General features: G+C 34.9%; 1 protein-coding gene across 1 annotated transcript in view; it reads left to right on the top strand.

The window, feature by feature from the left end:
• The window catches only part of LOC114046110 (collagen alpha-1(IV) chain-like), a 204,058-nt gene that overhangs the window by 99,267 nt on the left and 87,494 nt on the right, over positions 1–17,297 (top strand). Inside the window, exons 3-8 of the mRNA XM_027866365.1 lie at positions 12,299–12,388; positions 12,478–12,522; positions 13,838–13,882; positions 13,990–14,052; positions 15,109–15,162; positions 15,338–15,364. Of these exons, the coding sequence (XP_027722166.1) occupies positions 12,299–12,388; positions 12,478–12,522; positions 13,838–13,882; positions 13,990–14,052; positions 15,109–15,162; positions 15,338–15,364 (324 nt within the window). The remainder of the gene's footprint in view (positions 1–12,298; positions 12,389–12,477; positions 12,523–13,837; positions 13,883–13,989; positions 14,053–15,108; positions 15,163–15,337; positions 15,365–17,297) is intronic.

Below are 17,297 nucleotides of genomic sequence, written 5' to 3'. Positions count from 1 at the left end.
ACTGGAGTTGATGGAATGGGGAGTCACATGGTCTTTTCTGCTCTTAAGGAAAATTATTTTGGCAGCAGCATGTAGGATGGACTGGAGTGGAAAGAGAAGAGCCAGAGGATTTGCATCTCAAAGTTCAAATATGAGAAGAAGAAGAATTAAAATTACAACTCTGGTGAACAAAATCAGACTGTAGAGACATGAGGGATTTTAGTTCATCTTAAAGGAAATTTATTTGTCTGGCAGTGAGAGCTGTATAGCATGTTGATGTTATATCTATGATTACTATGGTAATAACAAGGATTGCCCTTTTCTTCTGGAGAGGTAAAATATGATTTTAACAGAAAGCAGGGAAATGGAATAACTGATTGGATTACCTTACAATTGCATTTTATTTCTAATAATGTGTTAAATAAAGAAATGGTTTTTTTATCTGTATGTTTTATCTGTAAAGGTAAATTACTCGGGAATACTCTGTTGTCAAAATCCAAAGTATTTTTTATTTATTAGTTTAAATTTGTTATATATATATATATATATGTATATATATATGTATATGCACATATACATATCCATTGCAATGTTTTCTTTTTTTAAAGAATTTTAAAACAGTTTTCCAACCCTGCAATCAGGAAGCATTTATTAAGACCTGCTGTGTTCCAGGCAATGATAGGAATGGGAGATAACAAAGACAAAATTAAAAAACAAAACAAAACAAAACAAAAAAACACAACCCTGTTCTCAAGAAGCTTACGTTACAGACATTGTCAAATTAATAATTAGTAGGTACCTAGAGAGAAAGTAAACAGCAGAAAAACCCAAATGAATAAAAAAAATGGAGTGGTCATTCCAATCATTTCTTAAGATTTAGGTTACTAGTTGCATGTATTATAGTTTCTATTCTAATCAAAATTCTTATCACAGAGCAGGTTCTTTTAAATTTGCTTCATATGATTTATCAAAGGCACTCCAATCAGCCCATTCTAATTTGCACAATTTCATTGAATATTATAAGGGGGAAAAAAATCATGGTTTAATAGCCCAGTAGTCAATTTTAGCTTAATCATTTAAAGTACATAGACCCATACTTCCTCCTGGTGGTGAGTAATATATTGCAGCCTACCATCAGTGAATGATGAACTAGTGAAAATACCACTTTAGAGAATACTAATGTTCTTGAGATTCAATGTCAGAAAATGATACAATAGAATGCATTCATACAACACAAAATAGTTTAAACAACATTTCCATAGACATTTACTCATTTGATCATTATACTGATCCAGTTACTAAGCAAAGCAGGTATTATCCCCATTTATTAAGAAAGAAACAAGGGGCAGCTAGGTGGTACAGTGGATAGAGCAGCGGTCCTGCAGCCAGGAGGACCTGAGTTCAAATCTGGGCTCAGACCAAACACTTGACACTTACTAGCCATGTGACTCTGGGCTAGTCAACCCCAATTGCAAAAAATAAATAAATTAATTAATTAAAAAAAAAACAAACAAACCAAAACAGAAATTCAGTAAGGTTGTGACTTGTCCAAACTCACGAAGCTGTTATTTATTCATCTTAGTCTTTTATATTCTAGTCTAGTGTTCTTTTCCAAGAATATCGAGAGGGAGTCCCAAACAAAGAATATTGTCCTAGAATAAAAAAAGACCCTTACAATAACATAATTTTTTGTAAGTTTAGTGCAAGGGGCTTTACCTTTTTTTGTGGCATGGACCCCTTTGGCAGTCTGGTGACCTAATGGACCTCTTTTCAGAGTAATGTTTTTAAATGCTAAAATAAAATGCTTTGGATTATAAAGGCAGCCAATTATATTGAAATTTAGTTATCAAATTTTTTTTTTTCCAGTTCACAGACTCTAGGTTAAAAACTGGTAATTTGGGGCAGCTAGGTGGTGCAGTGGATAAAGTACCAGCCCTGAAGTCAGGAGGACCTGAGTTCAAATCCGGTCTCAGACCAGACACTTGACACGTACTTGACACGTGACCTTGGGCAAGTCACTTAACTTCAACTGCCTCATCAAAAAAACCAAACAAACCAAAACTCGTGATTTAGTGTACGTTATATGGGTACAATGGGCAGCTAGTGGCATTGTGGATAGAGCACTGAGTTTAGAATCAAGAAGAGACTCATCTTCATGAGTTCACATCCAGTCTCAGACTCTTACTAGCTAGCTGTGTGACCCTGGGCAAGTCATTTAACCCTGTTTGCCTCAGTTCCTCATCTATAAAATGAGCTGGGGAAAGAATTGTAAACCACTCCAATCTTTTTGCCAAGAAAACCCCAAAATGGGGTTATGAAGAGTTTGAAGCAATTGAATAACAACACATTTAGGTATATTCCCTCTCTTACTATGCCCCCCCCCATATGAGAGAGAAGCTTGATATACATTAAGAGAATGAACTAAATGCATTGCCTATCCTGGGAGATAGGAGATTAAGCAGGAAGGATGTGGGCCAGATCCTGGATAGGAATGAGGTTGTGGGATGAGAGTGAGGGTGCAGTACATGTCTCCTGGCTTTTTTATAGGGAAGAAAATGGACTAGCTTAAGTTTTATGTAGTATAAACTATTTGAACCCAGCAGTTCAAAGGTGAATGTGTTAATAATCTGTAAGAGCAGAGCACAGAAGTACAAAGTATTTTCCACAGTAAAAAAGCAAAGCTAAGCTATTTAGTTGGAGATTGATACTAAAACAAAAATAAACTATAGATTAAAGATTAACAGCCCATGCAATACTTATACACAGGCCTCCGTAAAGAAATTCATGCTCGTCTAAAAAGTATCATCATAATATATTCCGTGTTATTTAGCTGGGGGAGTGGGGTGTGTGGAGAGGGAGCAGCTGAGTACTTCAGGGGATGAATTCTAAATATTTATCCACCAAAATCTTTGAAGCAGATTTTGCTGCTTGATAAAATTTGAATCGATGAAAAATTATTGTAGGCTAGAGTTGGCCTCCTTTAAAAGAAAATAGAAAGAAAAACAGAATAAAATCTTTCTATCTAAAAGCTGTTTATTACCTTATTATGTGTTTTCAGTTCACAAGCTCACTAACAACACTAGGTTCTGATTAGGGAAATCCAGACCTTTGATAGAAGGCAAAGACCCTCGGAATACTGAAGGCTATTTTTTTGCTGCCAACCATTTGTTAGCATTAACGTTTATCATTTATAGAAAGTGTTTACTGAATTGGTAGAGTTTGATACTTTGTTTGCTTTTAGACCATTTGGTGGGGAACAGCATTTGCAGATTGTTTATATTAAAGCAGAATATAATGTTCCTTTTAATTATCCTTGTGTTGAAGAGACCAGTCCATGCTTTCTTTGCTTGGGAAAATACTTTGAAGAAATCTCTTTCTATTAATTTCTCCCTAATCAGCACAAAGTTAAGTTGACTTCTATGAGGTTAGAAGACACTTACGTGCTTTTTTTCCCTCAAAGATATGAATCTATCAACAAAGTATTTTATTTTTCCCCTGAGTACCTAATATATATCTATCTCTGTAATAGATGCTAATCTAGTTATAATATCCACTTTTAGTAGCAGTTATCATTTCTATATCGTATCATTTGAATCAGCTTGTATCGTTTAGTAGACAGAGGGCTGGCTTTGGAGACAGAAAGGCCTGGGTTCAAGTCTTGCTTCTGACATACTGGCCTGCCGAGCCTTAATTTCTCAGTACATTTGGCAGATCTCTAAAAGTCTGAGTTACAGATAAGTTATCTATTTGTGTCAGATGAGGGAGTTTCTATACTGAAGTTTCTCCACACTAATGAAATAATAGGTTTGGATTAAATAAAAAAAACAAAACTCCAAGCCCCCTAAACTAAACATTTGAGTCTAGAAATGTGCCTAGATTCATTTTGGCCTAATATAGTATGATGTTTGAAGCCTTGACATGTGTAGAAACTTTTGTGCTCTCAGGATACTCTTCCTACAAAGATTTCAAGGCTGGGGACACATCATTGTGGGGTAAAGAGTGGCCAGTCAGTGGGAATGACTCAAGGTCTCTTCAATGATCTGGGGATCAGTTGTAGGCACTTTCACAAATCCTGAAGCAGAAAGGCTCTTATCAAAAGATTAGATTAGATCAGTCCAGGCTTTGCCAGAGATGGGCCTTTATTTTCTACATCCTGGTCCTGTTTGTGAATCTATGAGAATTTTACACAAGGGGATTCTGGACCTAAAGAATGCTGGGTTACTTAACCCCTCTAGATCTCAGGTTTATCAGCTATAAAATTACGGGATTGGACTCAAAAAGTCTATTATTTCTAGAATTCTATAATTTGAGACAGTCAGCACTATTCCTGTCCCATAAATCCAGAGCTTTCTTCTTTGAATAACAGAGGACACAGGAAGAGATCAGAATGAGGGTGAAGAAAATGAAAAAGGGTGCCACTAGTGTCTATTTAAGTGAATTCTAGTGTCCTGTTTCTGGGAATGAACAGTCTTGAGTTCAGTAGCCATCCACTGACTATGACAGAAAAATGTTTAATCTTCTCAGCCTTTGAATTTATAAGAATTCTGAAGCTTCTCAATATCAGGCAATGTTTCTTTAATTAAACTCTTTTCAGGTTTTGTTGTGAGGCAGATTTCCTAGACATCATAGCTTGGCCATACTTGGATTTTCGTGTCAGTGAGAAAGTTAAGACCTCCCCATATTTGTCTCCTTGGTTAAATATTAGTTACCAGAGAAATTAAAAAAGACACTGAGTGAATGAGGTTCTGTAACAGTGCTTTCTGAGTTTATATTCTTTTTCTATTTTCTTCTTTACCTTAAAATTATGAATACTAGGGAAAATGACAATAATGATATTGTACAGCACATATCTGATAAAGGAAAACCATTGCTTGCCATTAAACTTAATTTACAAAATATGTGCCACAAGAATTCATTTAGTTGTCTACGTTCTCTGGGTGAGAATACAAATTCAATTGTTTAAAAAGGAGAAGGGGGAAAAAAAAGTTAGTATTTATGTCCTTAAAAAAAGATAGGAAAAATTGGAATGTTCTATCACATTCCATAAGAATGCTTAGTTATATTTCTACTTTCCTCTTGGGTAATACCATTATTCCTGTTATAATGTCAAACAAAATGGCATGAAGACAACTCCCAGTAAGTCCCAGTCACAAAACTTTTCCATGAACTTGTGACATTAATCAGAGTCTTCCTACAGTTTTCCCAGCAACATCAGCAGTCAGGAAATGGCCTTGCAGATGGCTGGCCGTCATCGGACTCACGGAATTAGACTTGTGAAATTTTTGGCTGAGTGTTTCAGTCACCCCATTGACTATGTCTCTTCATTTTAACTACTTCCCTCATGGCTGGTTAACTCTTCTGCTCTGGTTCCAAATCTTAGTACTGCTAATCCTGAAATTATTTGGGACCTTACTTCTTAGCTATTTTTTTCTTAAACCTCAGAAGATTTTAAAAAGTAATAATTTAGACCTCCTGTTCTCTTTTATAAAAGTAGCCCTAACCATATATAGAAAACAGTTCTTGGAATCCACAGGTAATGAGAATTACAGAATTTAATAATCATGGAGGTGCAAGGGACATCAGAGGTCATTTATATAGTATAAACCCCTTAATTTACTATGTATGAAGTAGGATATATATGACCATATTTCTGTGTGTGGCTTTAGTGACTAAGATTTTTACTCATGGTATCATCTGGAAAGAATTATTAAGGATTTTATCAAAGTTTGAAAAAAATTGGATCACATTATAGACATCAATTTGTAGTATCGAATACTGAAAAATCAATCAGATGCATTTGCCTTGGCTTCCCCTGGCCTAAATACAATGCCATGCAAATGACTTAAATTTAAATTAAATGATTTAAACATTCATAAAATGACCAAATACTTTTTACATGTGTTTAAGACCAAACTTTAAATACAATATTATCTCCAAGATCCAAGATGATTTTCAGTGTTGTTTAAGGTGAACAGAGATGTTTTCACCTATAAATATTACTTATAGAAACAAATAAAAAAAATTAAACTGGAGTCAGTATGGTATATTGGCAAGAACTCTGGTTTTAAATTCAGAGGATTTTGGTTAGGATACTAGATCTCTTTACCAATTGAGTGATGGTGGGCAAGCCACTTAACCTGCAAAAGTCTTAGTTCTTCTTATTTGTGAAATGAGGATTGCTTAATGGATTGGTGTGAGTAAGGTGCTTTATACAAATTAGAGATATTATTTTTATATTGTGGAGGGGAGGGGTAATAAGAGGAGATCCCAACAGAATCTAGCACCACACTGTCTGCATTGTGGTTTTCGTTGAAGATCTATAATCATTTTCCCTACAGAAGAAAATAATGCTGTTTTAAAAAATAATTCATGATCACCTGACCTTAGATGCAATGATAAGTTGTCTGGACTAACATTACATTTTCAATGATTTTTTTCCTTCTGAACATATTTTGTATGATTGTTAGGGTATTTTAGAAACAGGGGGAAGAGGGGCAGCTAGGTGGTGCAGTGGATAGAGCACAGGCCCTGACGTCAGGAGCGCCTGAGTTCAAATCTGGCCTCAGACCAAACACTTGACACTTATTAGCTGTGTGACCCTGGGCAAGTCGCTTAACCCCAATTGACTTAAAAAACAAAACAAAACAGGGGGAAGGGAGTTACGATATTAGCCAGGCCATTAGAAGATGCTTTAAATTAATTCTGTTCATGCCACTAAAGGGACTTTATTTCATTCTGAATCAATGACTTAGAGAAGAAAGGCTCAATATTTTCTTACTGATCTCTTGGCTCATGAAGTTACTTACTTCTCATGTACCTGATTTCTCCACCATCTCCTTAATATTTGCCTTGTTTCCTAGACAAGATTCCATGTCAGAGGCCTTAGTCTTTTCTACCCTAAAAACTCCTATCTTGGAGTTTTCCTATCCATTGATGCTTCAGGTACCTACTAATCTAAGCTTGGCCCTAGACATGCTTCACTTTATTCCTTGGACATCTTTCTGCCAGTTACCATGCTGCTGAACTCATACCCTTTCTACCTTCTCCAAAACCCTTTCCACTTCTAGAGTCATAATCAGATGAACTCTTTTCATTGCTCCAAGAAAGGGTATGTCAAGCTACTTCCTGTGATTCCTTCCACTGTTCCTGTAACTTTCCAAAAGAAAATGCCCCTACCTCGACGTCATACCTTTCTAGATATTGGCTCCTCTAATTGAATGTAATCTCCGTGACAGCTGGAACTGTCTTCGCTTTATATTTGTATCCTAAGGTTTAGCTCAGTTTAATTGCTATATAGTAAGTGCTTAGTAAATTTGTTTTCATTCATTCATTCAAAGGGAAAGAAAAAGAAATGTACTTTTTTTTAGATTGCACTTTCCCCTTCACCTGAATTTACGTTTGGAGATATATTCTTGCTTCTGGCTACATATTGAGCAAAACTTTGCAGTCATCCCAAGCATGAAACTCTATTTCATGCCTAATTTAGAAAAGCTAGTTTCAGTGCTGAGGTCATTCTCTGTGGCCTCATTCTTTAATGTTTCCCCTATAGATGATAGATTTTTATTCCCTCCCTAATCCTACTCCTCAACCCACATTCTGAATTTCTTCATGTGAGATATTGCCAAGTAACTTCTGTTCTAAAGACGCATAAACTTCCCATTTGGAATATTAGACACCTGGCAATGCATTGCACAAAATGTTCTGAGCATTCTGTGTAACATTTGAAAAGTTCTTTTTTCCCCCTTTTCCACTTTTCATCATTGAAAATCAATGTTCAGAGTTTACATTTGCATCACACATGAAGTACGTGGTCAACATGTTCTTTTGGGGCCTACTTTCTGTTTTAAAGATGCTGAAAGGAATCTTTATCCCATTGATGTTAAATTATGGACAGTTGGAGCTGAAATGTAACAGAAGCTAATTCATTTATTTGATTCTTGTCTTACAGCTGTACATTGTGGACTTGCAGTCACTCCCATGTACATAAGCTTTTCACAATATGTTCAGTCCTTTGTTCTTTGTACATCATCACTTGAGACTTAGAAAACTTTTAGGAGGAAATAATAGGGACAGTGTAATTACATACAGTGTTTGCCAGTTTATTGTATATTTGTGTGAATGGTTATCCTGTCTTTACTCCTAGCTTTGGTTCCCATGATAAATTTGGACAGGGAACTAGATATTAGATTATTCATGTGGGCTTTTGTCTGAACAAACAACTTGGGAAATAAGGGAAAAAATATGTAGGGAGGGGTAGAAAGTTATGCAGTCTGAGTAGTCACTTCCTTTTAGCTACTTAATTTCAAAACTCTTGGGACATAAAATTTCTTAAGTTTTCTAATGACATTTGGGAAAGAATGTGTTCTTGTGGTTAATTGGTGGACTGGGAATTCAGATTCCTAGACCCAATTCCCAAGAATACCTCTAGGTCAAAAAAGGATATGTGGCAGGTCACTGTAACTTCTGAGTCTTAATTTCCATGTCTGTAAAATGGACATAAAAGGGATGCTACCTCAGGCTAGTTTGATATTGGTATGATGTTTAATCTTCCCTTGGGAACTGGTGTGGTTTAGTGACCTAGAAAAAACACTGACTAGGGCATGATAAGACTTTTTTTTTTTTTTAATTCTTGGCATCAGTGCTGACTCAGTGAGAAACTTTTGCAAGTCACTGAATTTTGTTCATTGCTTCAGACATTCCTTATGTTTAAATGAGAATGATAAGATTTGTTCTGAATCCATGTCATAAGGCTATTTTTTGGTATCAAGTGCCAAGTATTTCCTCCAACATATAACATAACTTTGCCTTAATGTGACATCTTTTATATAATAATTACAACTATCATATTTAAAAGAATTATGGCAGCTGAAAGTGCTTCATCCCTTCATTCCTTCATTCCTTCACTCCTTCACTTGGTTAATACTTGATAAGTCCTCATTCATTGTGTGAACATTTCTTTCGGTTACATCTGGGTTGACTTTTCCAATGCTTGAACAATTGATTTCTATTTATTGTAAATGGCAGTTATTATTTCAATTTTAAATCTTGGTCTCTTCAGTTTTCTCCTATTTTGATTCATGGGGAGGAAGGCGTGAGAAGTGATCAATAGAAGAATGGGTGTGAAAACCATACATTCAAATATCCATTTCTGTTCTTAATTAAGTGCTAGTTTATGAATGGTTTTTTTCCTTATATATCACAAGGTCATAAAGATGTGGATCTAACATTTAATGGAAAATCCTGTTCTGAGGGTGGTAGCATCTGTTCCTACTTGTAGAAGCCCTTGATGCTGCTGTTGCAAAAGTCAGGCCAAAGTGTGAGATTTAGTATTCTTTAATCCATTTGCCATTGAGTTGTATCCTCTGGAGTTTAAGGTAATTTCTTCCTCATTCATTCAAATGCTTTCCAAAATTCTAATTCAACCTTCCAAACAAATGAAGAGAACAATCTATAGTGCTATCATGTTATAGAAGCAGTTTAGACCCACAGAGTCATTCAGCAAAGATGTTTAGGTTTTTACCAGTTGGTTCATTATCAAGGTTGCTAAAGTGTTTCAGAAATGGGGCTAACGTTTTCAGTGCTTGCTTTTTTATTATTATTTGAATTCACATAATATGAATTAAAAAAAACTTCCAAGTGACTCTAGGTAGTGTTTTGTCTTGAAACAAATTCTACTCTGATACATATATCTATCTATCTATCTATCTATCTATATATATATATACAGATATATAGATATAGATATAGATACATAGAGATACGTATTTTGACAAGGCAATGGGATGAAGTGATTTGTCTGGGGTCATACTGCTAGTAAGTGTCAAGTATCTGAGGCCAGATTTGAACTCAAGTCTTCCTGAATTCAGGACAGGTGCTCTGTACCATCTAGCTGCCCCCTCTGAGATATATATATATATGTAAAATATGTATATATATGTATATATAATATGTATATATAATATATTATATATGTATATATAATATATGTTATATATTATATATGAAATCTTTTTTTTCTCAACTGGTAATTAATTAATAGAAGCTTGGGAAAAAATAATATTCAATCCTTCCTCTCACTTAGTGAGTCTTAGAACATCATAGATTTAAATCATAGATAGTAGGTTGAGAGATGGAAGAGACTTTTTGAGTCATCTAGTCCATTGAGGAAGCAGAGTCCTAGAGAAACAAAGAGAATTGCCCAAAGTATTAAGTACTAGTATTTGGACCCAGGTCTCTGACTCCAATCCAGCATTCTTTCCCATGTACTACATTGCTTAGTTGTTGTTGTTCAGTGATTTTCAGTCATGTCCAACTCTTTGTGACCCCATCTGGAGTTTTCTTGACAAAGATACTGGACTGCTTTGGCATTCCTTCTCCAGTTCATTTTGCAATTGAGGAAACTGAGGCAATCAGAATTAAGTGACTTGCCCAGGATAACACAACTAGTAAAAGTCTCAGGTCAGATTTGAACTCGGGAAGATGGGTCTTCCTGAGTCCAGGCCCAGCGCTTCATCCACCAAGTCACCTAGTCACCCCATGCTGCCTAGAAGGGATTTCAAAAATCATCAACAAATCAGCAAATGTTTATTAAATCCCTTTTGTGATGTTGGAGATACAAACAACAAATGAATGGAAAAAAACTTAAATAATTCCATTCTCAAGGAGTTTACTTATATTCAATCTAGGTCCACCCCCTTCACTTTACAGATGAGTAAAATAAACCCCATAGAAGTTAGGTGATTTGCCTAAGGTTCTATAGGTAATGAATAGCAGAGCCAGGATATTAAACCAGGTCTTCTGCTTCAACTTTTTAATATAATTTTAATACTGATGGTTTATTTGACAAATTTGCATTATAATACCATCTTAGCAACCATGCCCATTTTGGGAACTTCTAGGTATGAGATCATAGATTTGAAAGAGGCCTGAGATACCAACTTGTCCAACCTCTTCCTTTTATAACTGAGGAAACTGAGACTCTGAGAGGCTGAGGGACTTGCTTGGATACATAGTGAATACACTCAGGTCTTGAACCAGTGTTTTCTACCTCCAAATCCAGACTTTTTTTTTCTACATCATGCTTCCTTTCTCCTGACCACCTAAAATGTGGTAGTCTTCCTAAAGCAACAGTTCACCTGTTCCATTACCTTCAGTGGTATAGACTCCTTAATACTCCTTAATCTTACTTTTTCAGCCTTATCTCTCATTACTTTCCAACATGATACTCTTCACTTCATTTAGGTTGGTCTTCTGTCTACAGTGTCCTTCATGCTTGTTCTAACCTCTACCTTTTTGTTTATGCCGTGTCCCTTGTCTGGAAGAATGCCCTTCTTCCTCCTTCCCACACATACATGTCTTAACCATTTTAAGGCCTAGTTTCAAGTCCTAAGCTGTTCACTGAGTGAGTCTGCTTTGAACTCTATCCCTTCCAGTATATAGTGTTTATTGTCTCCACCTCTCATTCAGATACTTAACCATACAATGTCATGTGTCATTTAAATATTTTGTGTGTACTTCATTTCCTGAGCCATATTGTGTAAACTTCTTAGGGCAGGACCATGTCTTACATACCTTTTATAACCCACATTTTCTAGCATACTGTAATACAATGGTAAGCACCATTAAGAGGATCTATTGTGCACAATTACTATTTTAGTAATGACAACAAAAAAAATCCAAATTCCTAATCATACTGTTGATTGAATACTAACGTCCTATAGGTTCTGTGCTTATCCACTTTACCAAATGATAACTAGAAGCAAAGAAGAGCACAGAAGAGCCTTCACACAAAATCTTAGAACTAAATGATGGCAAAGGTTTACTCTATCAGATCAGTCACATTATTAGTCAATTTAGGGGAGAAAACAGCCACCAAAACAGTTGACTAACTAAATTATCTTACAATTTAGGAAATATAGATAATATATATTGCATACATAATACTAGATTTGTACTATATAATACATATTCATTCATTCATTTGTTCAGCAAAGATTTATTAAATATCAACTATATACATTGAACTACATTAGATGATGTGGAACACACAATCCCTGCTCCATAAGAACTTATGGTATAGTAAATTGTTGTTTGTCCTTCATTCTCAAAGAGAATTGATGATATCAAGAGGGTGATGCCTTGACTCACAAATGAATTGGATTTGGTATAGTAAATAAAAACAACCTCAAAAAAGGAATTCTACCTCAACTTTTTGTACTTTGAAGGATATTGGGTAAACAAGAAAAAAATTTTGAGGAAAAGATTATTCCAATCAGGATTCTGCTTAAGACTGACTTGCATTTTTAAAAATTTTTTTCAGGGTGAACGAGGTCTTCCAGGATTACAAGGTGTTATTGGGTTTCCTGGAATGCAAGGGCCTGAAGGTCCACATGGACCTCCGGGTAATAAGGTAAGATAAATTGAATGACTATTAGATTCTGAGATATTCACAATTCTTGCCATTGTGAACATTGATAATGCAATTTTACTTTCCTACAGGGGGATGCTGGAGAGCCAGGATTACCAGGAACAAAAGGAACAAGAGTGAGTATAATAGTCACTTAAGTTTTGTTAGTTACTATTTATTGAGTTTGTTAAGGGCAGAGCTTTAAGTAGGGTAGAGGAATGCATTATTTCAAGTTATTTTTTTCTTTGGTCATTTTGTTTTTTAAATTCTTTAACTACACTGCACTTCCTCTAATCTCTGAGTGAACACTCAGGAAAATGTCTTCTTTAATTTCTTCCTATTTTCTGCTGTTTCTTCTTTTTTTCTCCTTTCCCCACAAATATTCAAATATTCAAAAGATTTGAGGAGTAGTTATTAATGCAATTGTTGGGATAGTTAAAGTTTGTGGTAGGGAGGCTTTCTAATTCCTCCCCCAATTCCATGATGAAGAGTACTTCGAAATTCCTTATTGCTAGTTCAGTAATGTAGTACATTCATTTATCTTCATTTTTCTCCCATTTTCTCTTTCTCAAATATTGAGAAATATGAACAAATCTTGATTTTGACTTTGGAAGATGATATCATTAAATTAAAAGTTTTTCATTTATTGTGCAGTGAGAGTATATATTGTTAAAATTGAGTATCATTTTCAAAGATAAAGTAGCTACCACTTTGAAATGTTTTGCTAATATCTGAACCCTGTAAAAAAATACCAAAATTTTTAGAAATTTTTTAAAATAGTGAAGCATTTGAGATAAATGACTATAGGTCTCAACTTTGTAGTTTATATATATATATATAATATATATACATAATATGTATATATATGTCAAAAAAAGACAATTAAAACAACATAGGCTTATATAAGATGCTAACTACTTATAAATTTTTAGGATAACATTCACTTTATATTAAAACTAATACAGATAGTAGGTATTTGGGGCAAGATCTCTTGAAGTATTTAGAGCTAATTCCCTGTAAGGTACTAAAATCAGTACTATATTCTAAATAAAATTGTTCTATTTTGCTTCTAAAAGGGAGCTCTTCAACTATTGGATAAATGTTTCATTGATATCATTGCCGTATTTATAGATTTTAGTGTGAATACCTGCATTTTTGACTAGAAATTGCAAAAGAGTAAAAGTCCAAAGTTCTACATGCATGCATGAAAATCAGTAATGATCAATCTAATTTATGTTTTTGGCAAAAACAGATGATCTATCTAAATGAACTGGGGAATGCCCCTGCACCTGAAAACAGAGTTTCATTCTGCCCAGGTGGATGATGGGGAATATGGGTAATCTGTATTTAAAACATCAGGAGGACTTTATTGTAGGACATTTTGAATAAAGTGTAGTAGAGATATTGTTGCTGTAAGCTATTTTAAATCTATTCTCTTTTTTGCACTTATAGGGACCACCAGGCTCATCTGGTTATCCTGGAAACCCTGGGCTTCCTGTATGTATATGAGCTAAACATTTAATTATTTTTTAAAAAACTGTGTTGTACAATGCAATTATAAGATGATTGCTGCATTGGTTATTTCTTTATTTTGTTAACTACAGGGTATACCAGGCCAAGATGGTCCACCTGGTCCTCCTGGCATACCAGGATGTAATGGTACAAAGGTAAGTTTGGAGTTGGAGCCAAAGTTTATCTCTTTTGTGAAATTTTAAGTAATAACAACAACAACAGAGAGACAGACAGACAGACAGAGACAGATAGAGAAAAAGAGAGACAGAGTCACAGAGACACAGAGAGAGACAGAGGGAGAGACAGAGAGAGCAATAGTCTTGAAGTCAGGGACTCATGTTCAAATACAACCTCTGACACATTAGGTATGTATGAGTGCCCCAGACAATTCTCTTAAGCATCGGTAAAGAGATTTTCTTCATTGATTGTGTCTTATACTAGTAAAATCTGGACAAAAAACAATAGAGTCAGAATTTTTTTCTATGTTCTCAAAAGTAAAAGCTAACTGTTAATAAATCAAGTTGAGGTGTGTTAATAGAAATTTTATTTGTCAGAGGGGGATTCAACTCATTGAATCTTAGAATTGCAGTACTGGAATAGTAGATCTGCCATAGGAATGATCTGTTCTAACATCCTAATTTCACAGATAAGGAAAATGAACTATGGAGAAGTAAAGTTGTTTCTTCAAGGTTATCCAGCAAGTTACTGACAGAGCTGAGAATAGAACCTAGATCAGATGAACTGTCCAATGCTACTTGCTATCCCAAATTGCCTTTCTCTAGATGTTTTATTGGTTGAAGAACTCCAGTTTCTTCTAGTTAGATTCTAGGAAATGTTCAATCATTCTATACAATTTCACCTTAAAGTATCTTTTTAAGCACCAGCTTCCCTACCCGAATCAGTCATTAAATTCTACAAGATAGCTTGCTATGTATCCCCTGTCTTGGTGTTGATAACACTATCACTCATATATTTTATCTCATGAGGTACCCTCTTACCAACTTAACAAGCACAAGACTATCAAATAGCACTCTATCTTTAGAAAATGATTAAAACCAAGTGATGATATATTTTAAGCACGAGTAGAGTTTTCCTAAGCGACTATAACTTCTAGGTATGAATCTAGTATGCTTTTATATTGCCATTCCCTTCATCAGGAAATGATGAGGCATACATACTCAGAGTTAAGAACATGTCTCTTTTCTTTTTAGGGTGATAGAGGTCCAGTGGGTCCTCCTGGTTTGCCTGGATTTTCTGGGATAGCAGTAAGTATAACAGTATTTTTTAAATGAAATATTATTTCTTTGATCTTATTTAATCTCTTGGCATTTCTATTTCTCTCTTTGTCCCTTCTCCTTATCTCTGCCCCATTAGTCTGCATAGTCTTATGATTATGGTTTTTGTTTAAAAAAACACTAATATAAGACATTTCTTTTATAGGGGCCCCCCGGATTGCCAGGAATGAAGGTATACATCAGTTAATGAATTAATTAATTTTAGGTGGTCTGATTAAAACATTTTATTTAATGATATTTAATTTTAAACAGTTCTAACTAGGCCAATCTATGTTCAATATAAGTTTTTATAAAGTAAAGGATGTTAATAATAATTAACAAATATTTTGTTGTATTTTGGAAAGTATCAAGATACCTTATTAGGAATTAATTAGAATCTTTTAAGTGATAAATATTAAAAGCATTGGAGATTTATCATTTTTCTATATGATCTCATTGTGTTGTTTTTTTCAAAGCCATCTGTTCATAAAAAGGACTAGAATTATCTTATTTGTTAGCTAAATATTCCTTAGTAGACTCATTTAAATACCATGTGCTTCCCATTCCTCATTCAAACTATGAATTAGTTCTACCATGAATTTAATAATTACTCAGGGACCAAACCTAATTACATTTGTATTTGATAATTGATATCATAGTACTTTTTATTCAGGGATCTAAATCATCTTGTTTTCAATAATAGTCTAGTATCAGTTATTGAATTGTATTAGAATATCTATGATCTCATCAATCAATCAATCAGTTGACAAGCATTTATTAAGCAACTACCCTAGCCAAACACTGCATACCAATAATACAAATCACAGTGCATCTACACATTCTCATTCTGTGTGATTTTTTTTGCCCAGGTCCTTCCCATAAATCCTCCAAAGGGGGATCTGTACTGGAGATCCTTCTTCCAGGTCTTTTTACATTTCATTACCAGTGTAGCATCATCCAGACTGACAATCCTTTTGCTAAGTGACATGACCATCTAGTATCAGTCATTCTATTTCATATTCCCCTTCATATCCAAGAGGACATTACCCATTGCAGCATGAAAGAGTAGAATAATTCCCATTGTTTCCTCTAACCTTTTGCGCTTAGCTGCACCAGATAATGATTTCACAACCATCAGCAGTTCCCTCAAAGTATATTTTACTCTTAAAATGTTTGCATTATGACTTAGCAAATTTCCAAAAATGTTATAGCAAATGGGAAGCAAAAGCAAATTCTGCAGTGTTTGGATTAAAGAGGAACATAATTTGTCTAAATTTATAATTAGAAGTGGCAACTTATTTTACGGGAAAGAAATGTCTATAACAGGAAGAGGAAAAAAGTTAACTAAGGAGAAAACTTTGTAACCCATGAAAATGAAAAGGGATAAAATGCAAGCATTTTCCCCTAATCTCAGCAATTTCATAAAGATACATTATAAATATTTGTTATTGCTGTTTAGGCTTCACATAGCACTCTGTTTACATTATGCTTTGTGAATCTTATCCTCACGAGTGCCTTGGCAAATGGATCAATACCCCTTGACCCATTTTTTAAACCTCATTTATTTTTGACTCTTCGTTTTCTTTCACCCCACATATCAAATCAGTTGCCAAATTTTGCTCTGTGTGTGTGTTTTAAGTTCCGAAACATCTCTTGGATCTGACCCTTTCTACTCATGCAGCCACCGATTTCATTTAAGCCCCTCATCACCTATCACTCTGAATATGACAATTTTCTATTTAGTCTCTCTGACTCAAGTCTCTCCCCACTCAAATCTATCCTCTTTGTACAGCTGCCAAAGGAATTTTTGCTAAGTGTAGCTTTTACCATGTCACTCCCCTACTCAATCAACTCTAGTGGCTGTAGGCTCCAGTATAAAATAAGAACTCTTCTGTTTGGTTGTTAATGGCCTTTACAGTCTGATCCTAACCTATATTCCAGCCACATTACACATTGCTCTCCTTCCCACACCCTACATTCTAGACAAATTGACCTTTTCATTGATTCTCACACATGACATCCCATCTCCCATCTCCATGTTTTTGTACTGGCCATCCCCTGTGCCTAGTATGCACTGTCTCATTATACCTATCTTATAGAAACCCTATCTTCCTTCAAGTTGTAGT

This window comes from Vombatus ursinus, unplaced genomic scaffold (assembly GCF_900497805.2).
Source record: "Vombatus ursinus unplaced genomic scaffold, bare-nosed wombat genome assembly UNPS02014781.1, whole genome shotgun sequence".
Classification (NCBI taxonomy): Eukaryota; Metazoa; Chordata; class Mammalia; order Diprotodontia; family Vombatidae; genus Vombatus; species Vombatus ursinus.
This window is presented reverse-complemented; position numbering and strand designations above follow the sequence as displayed.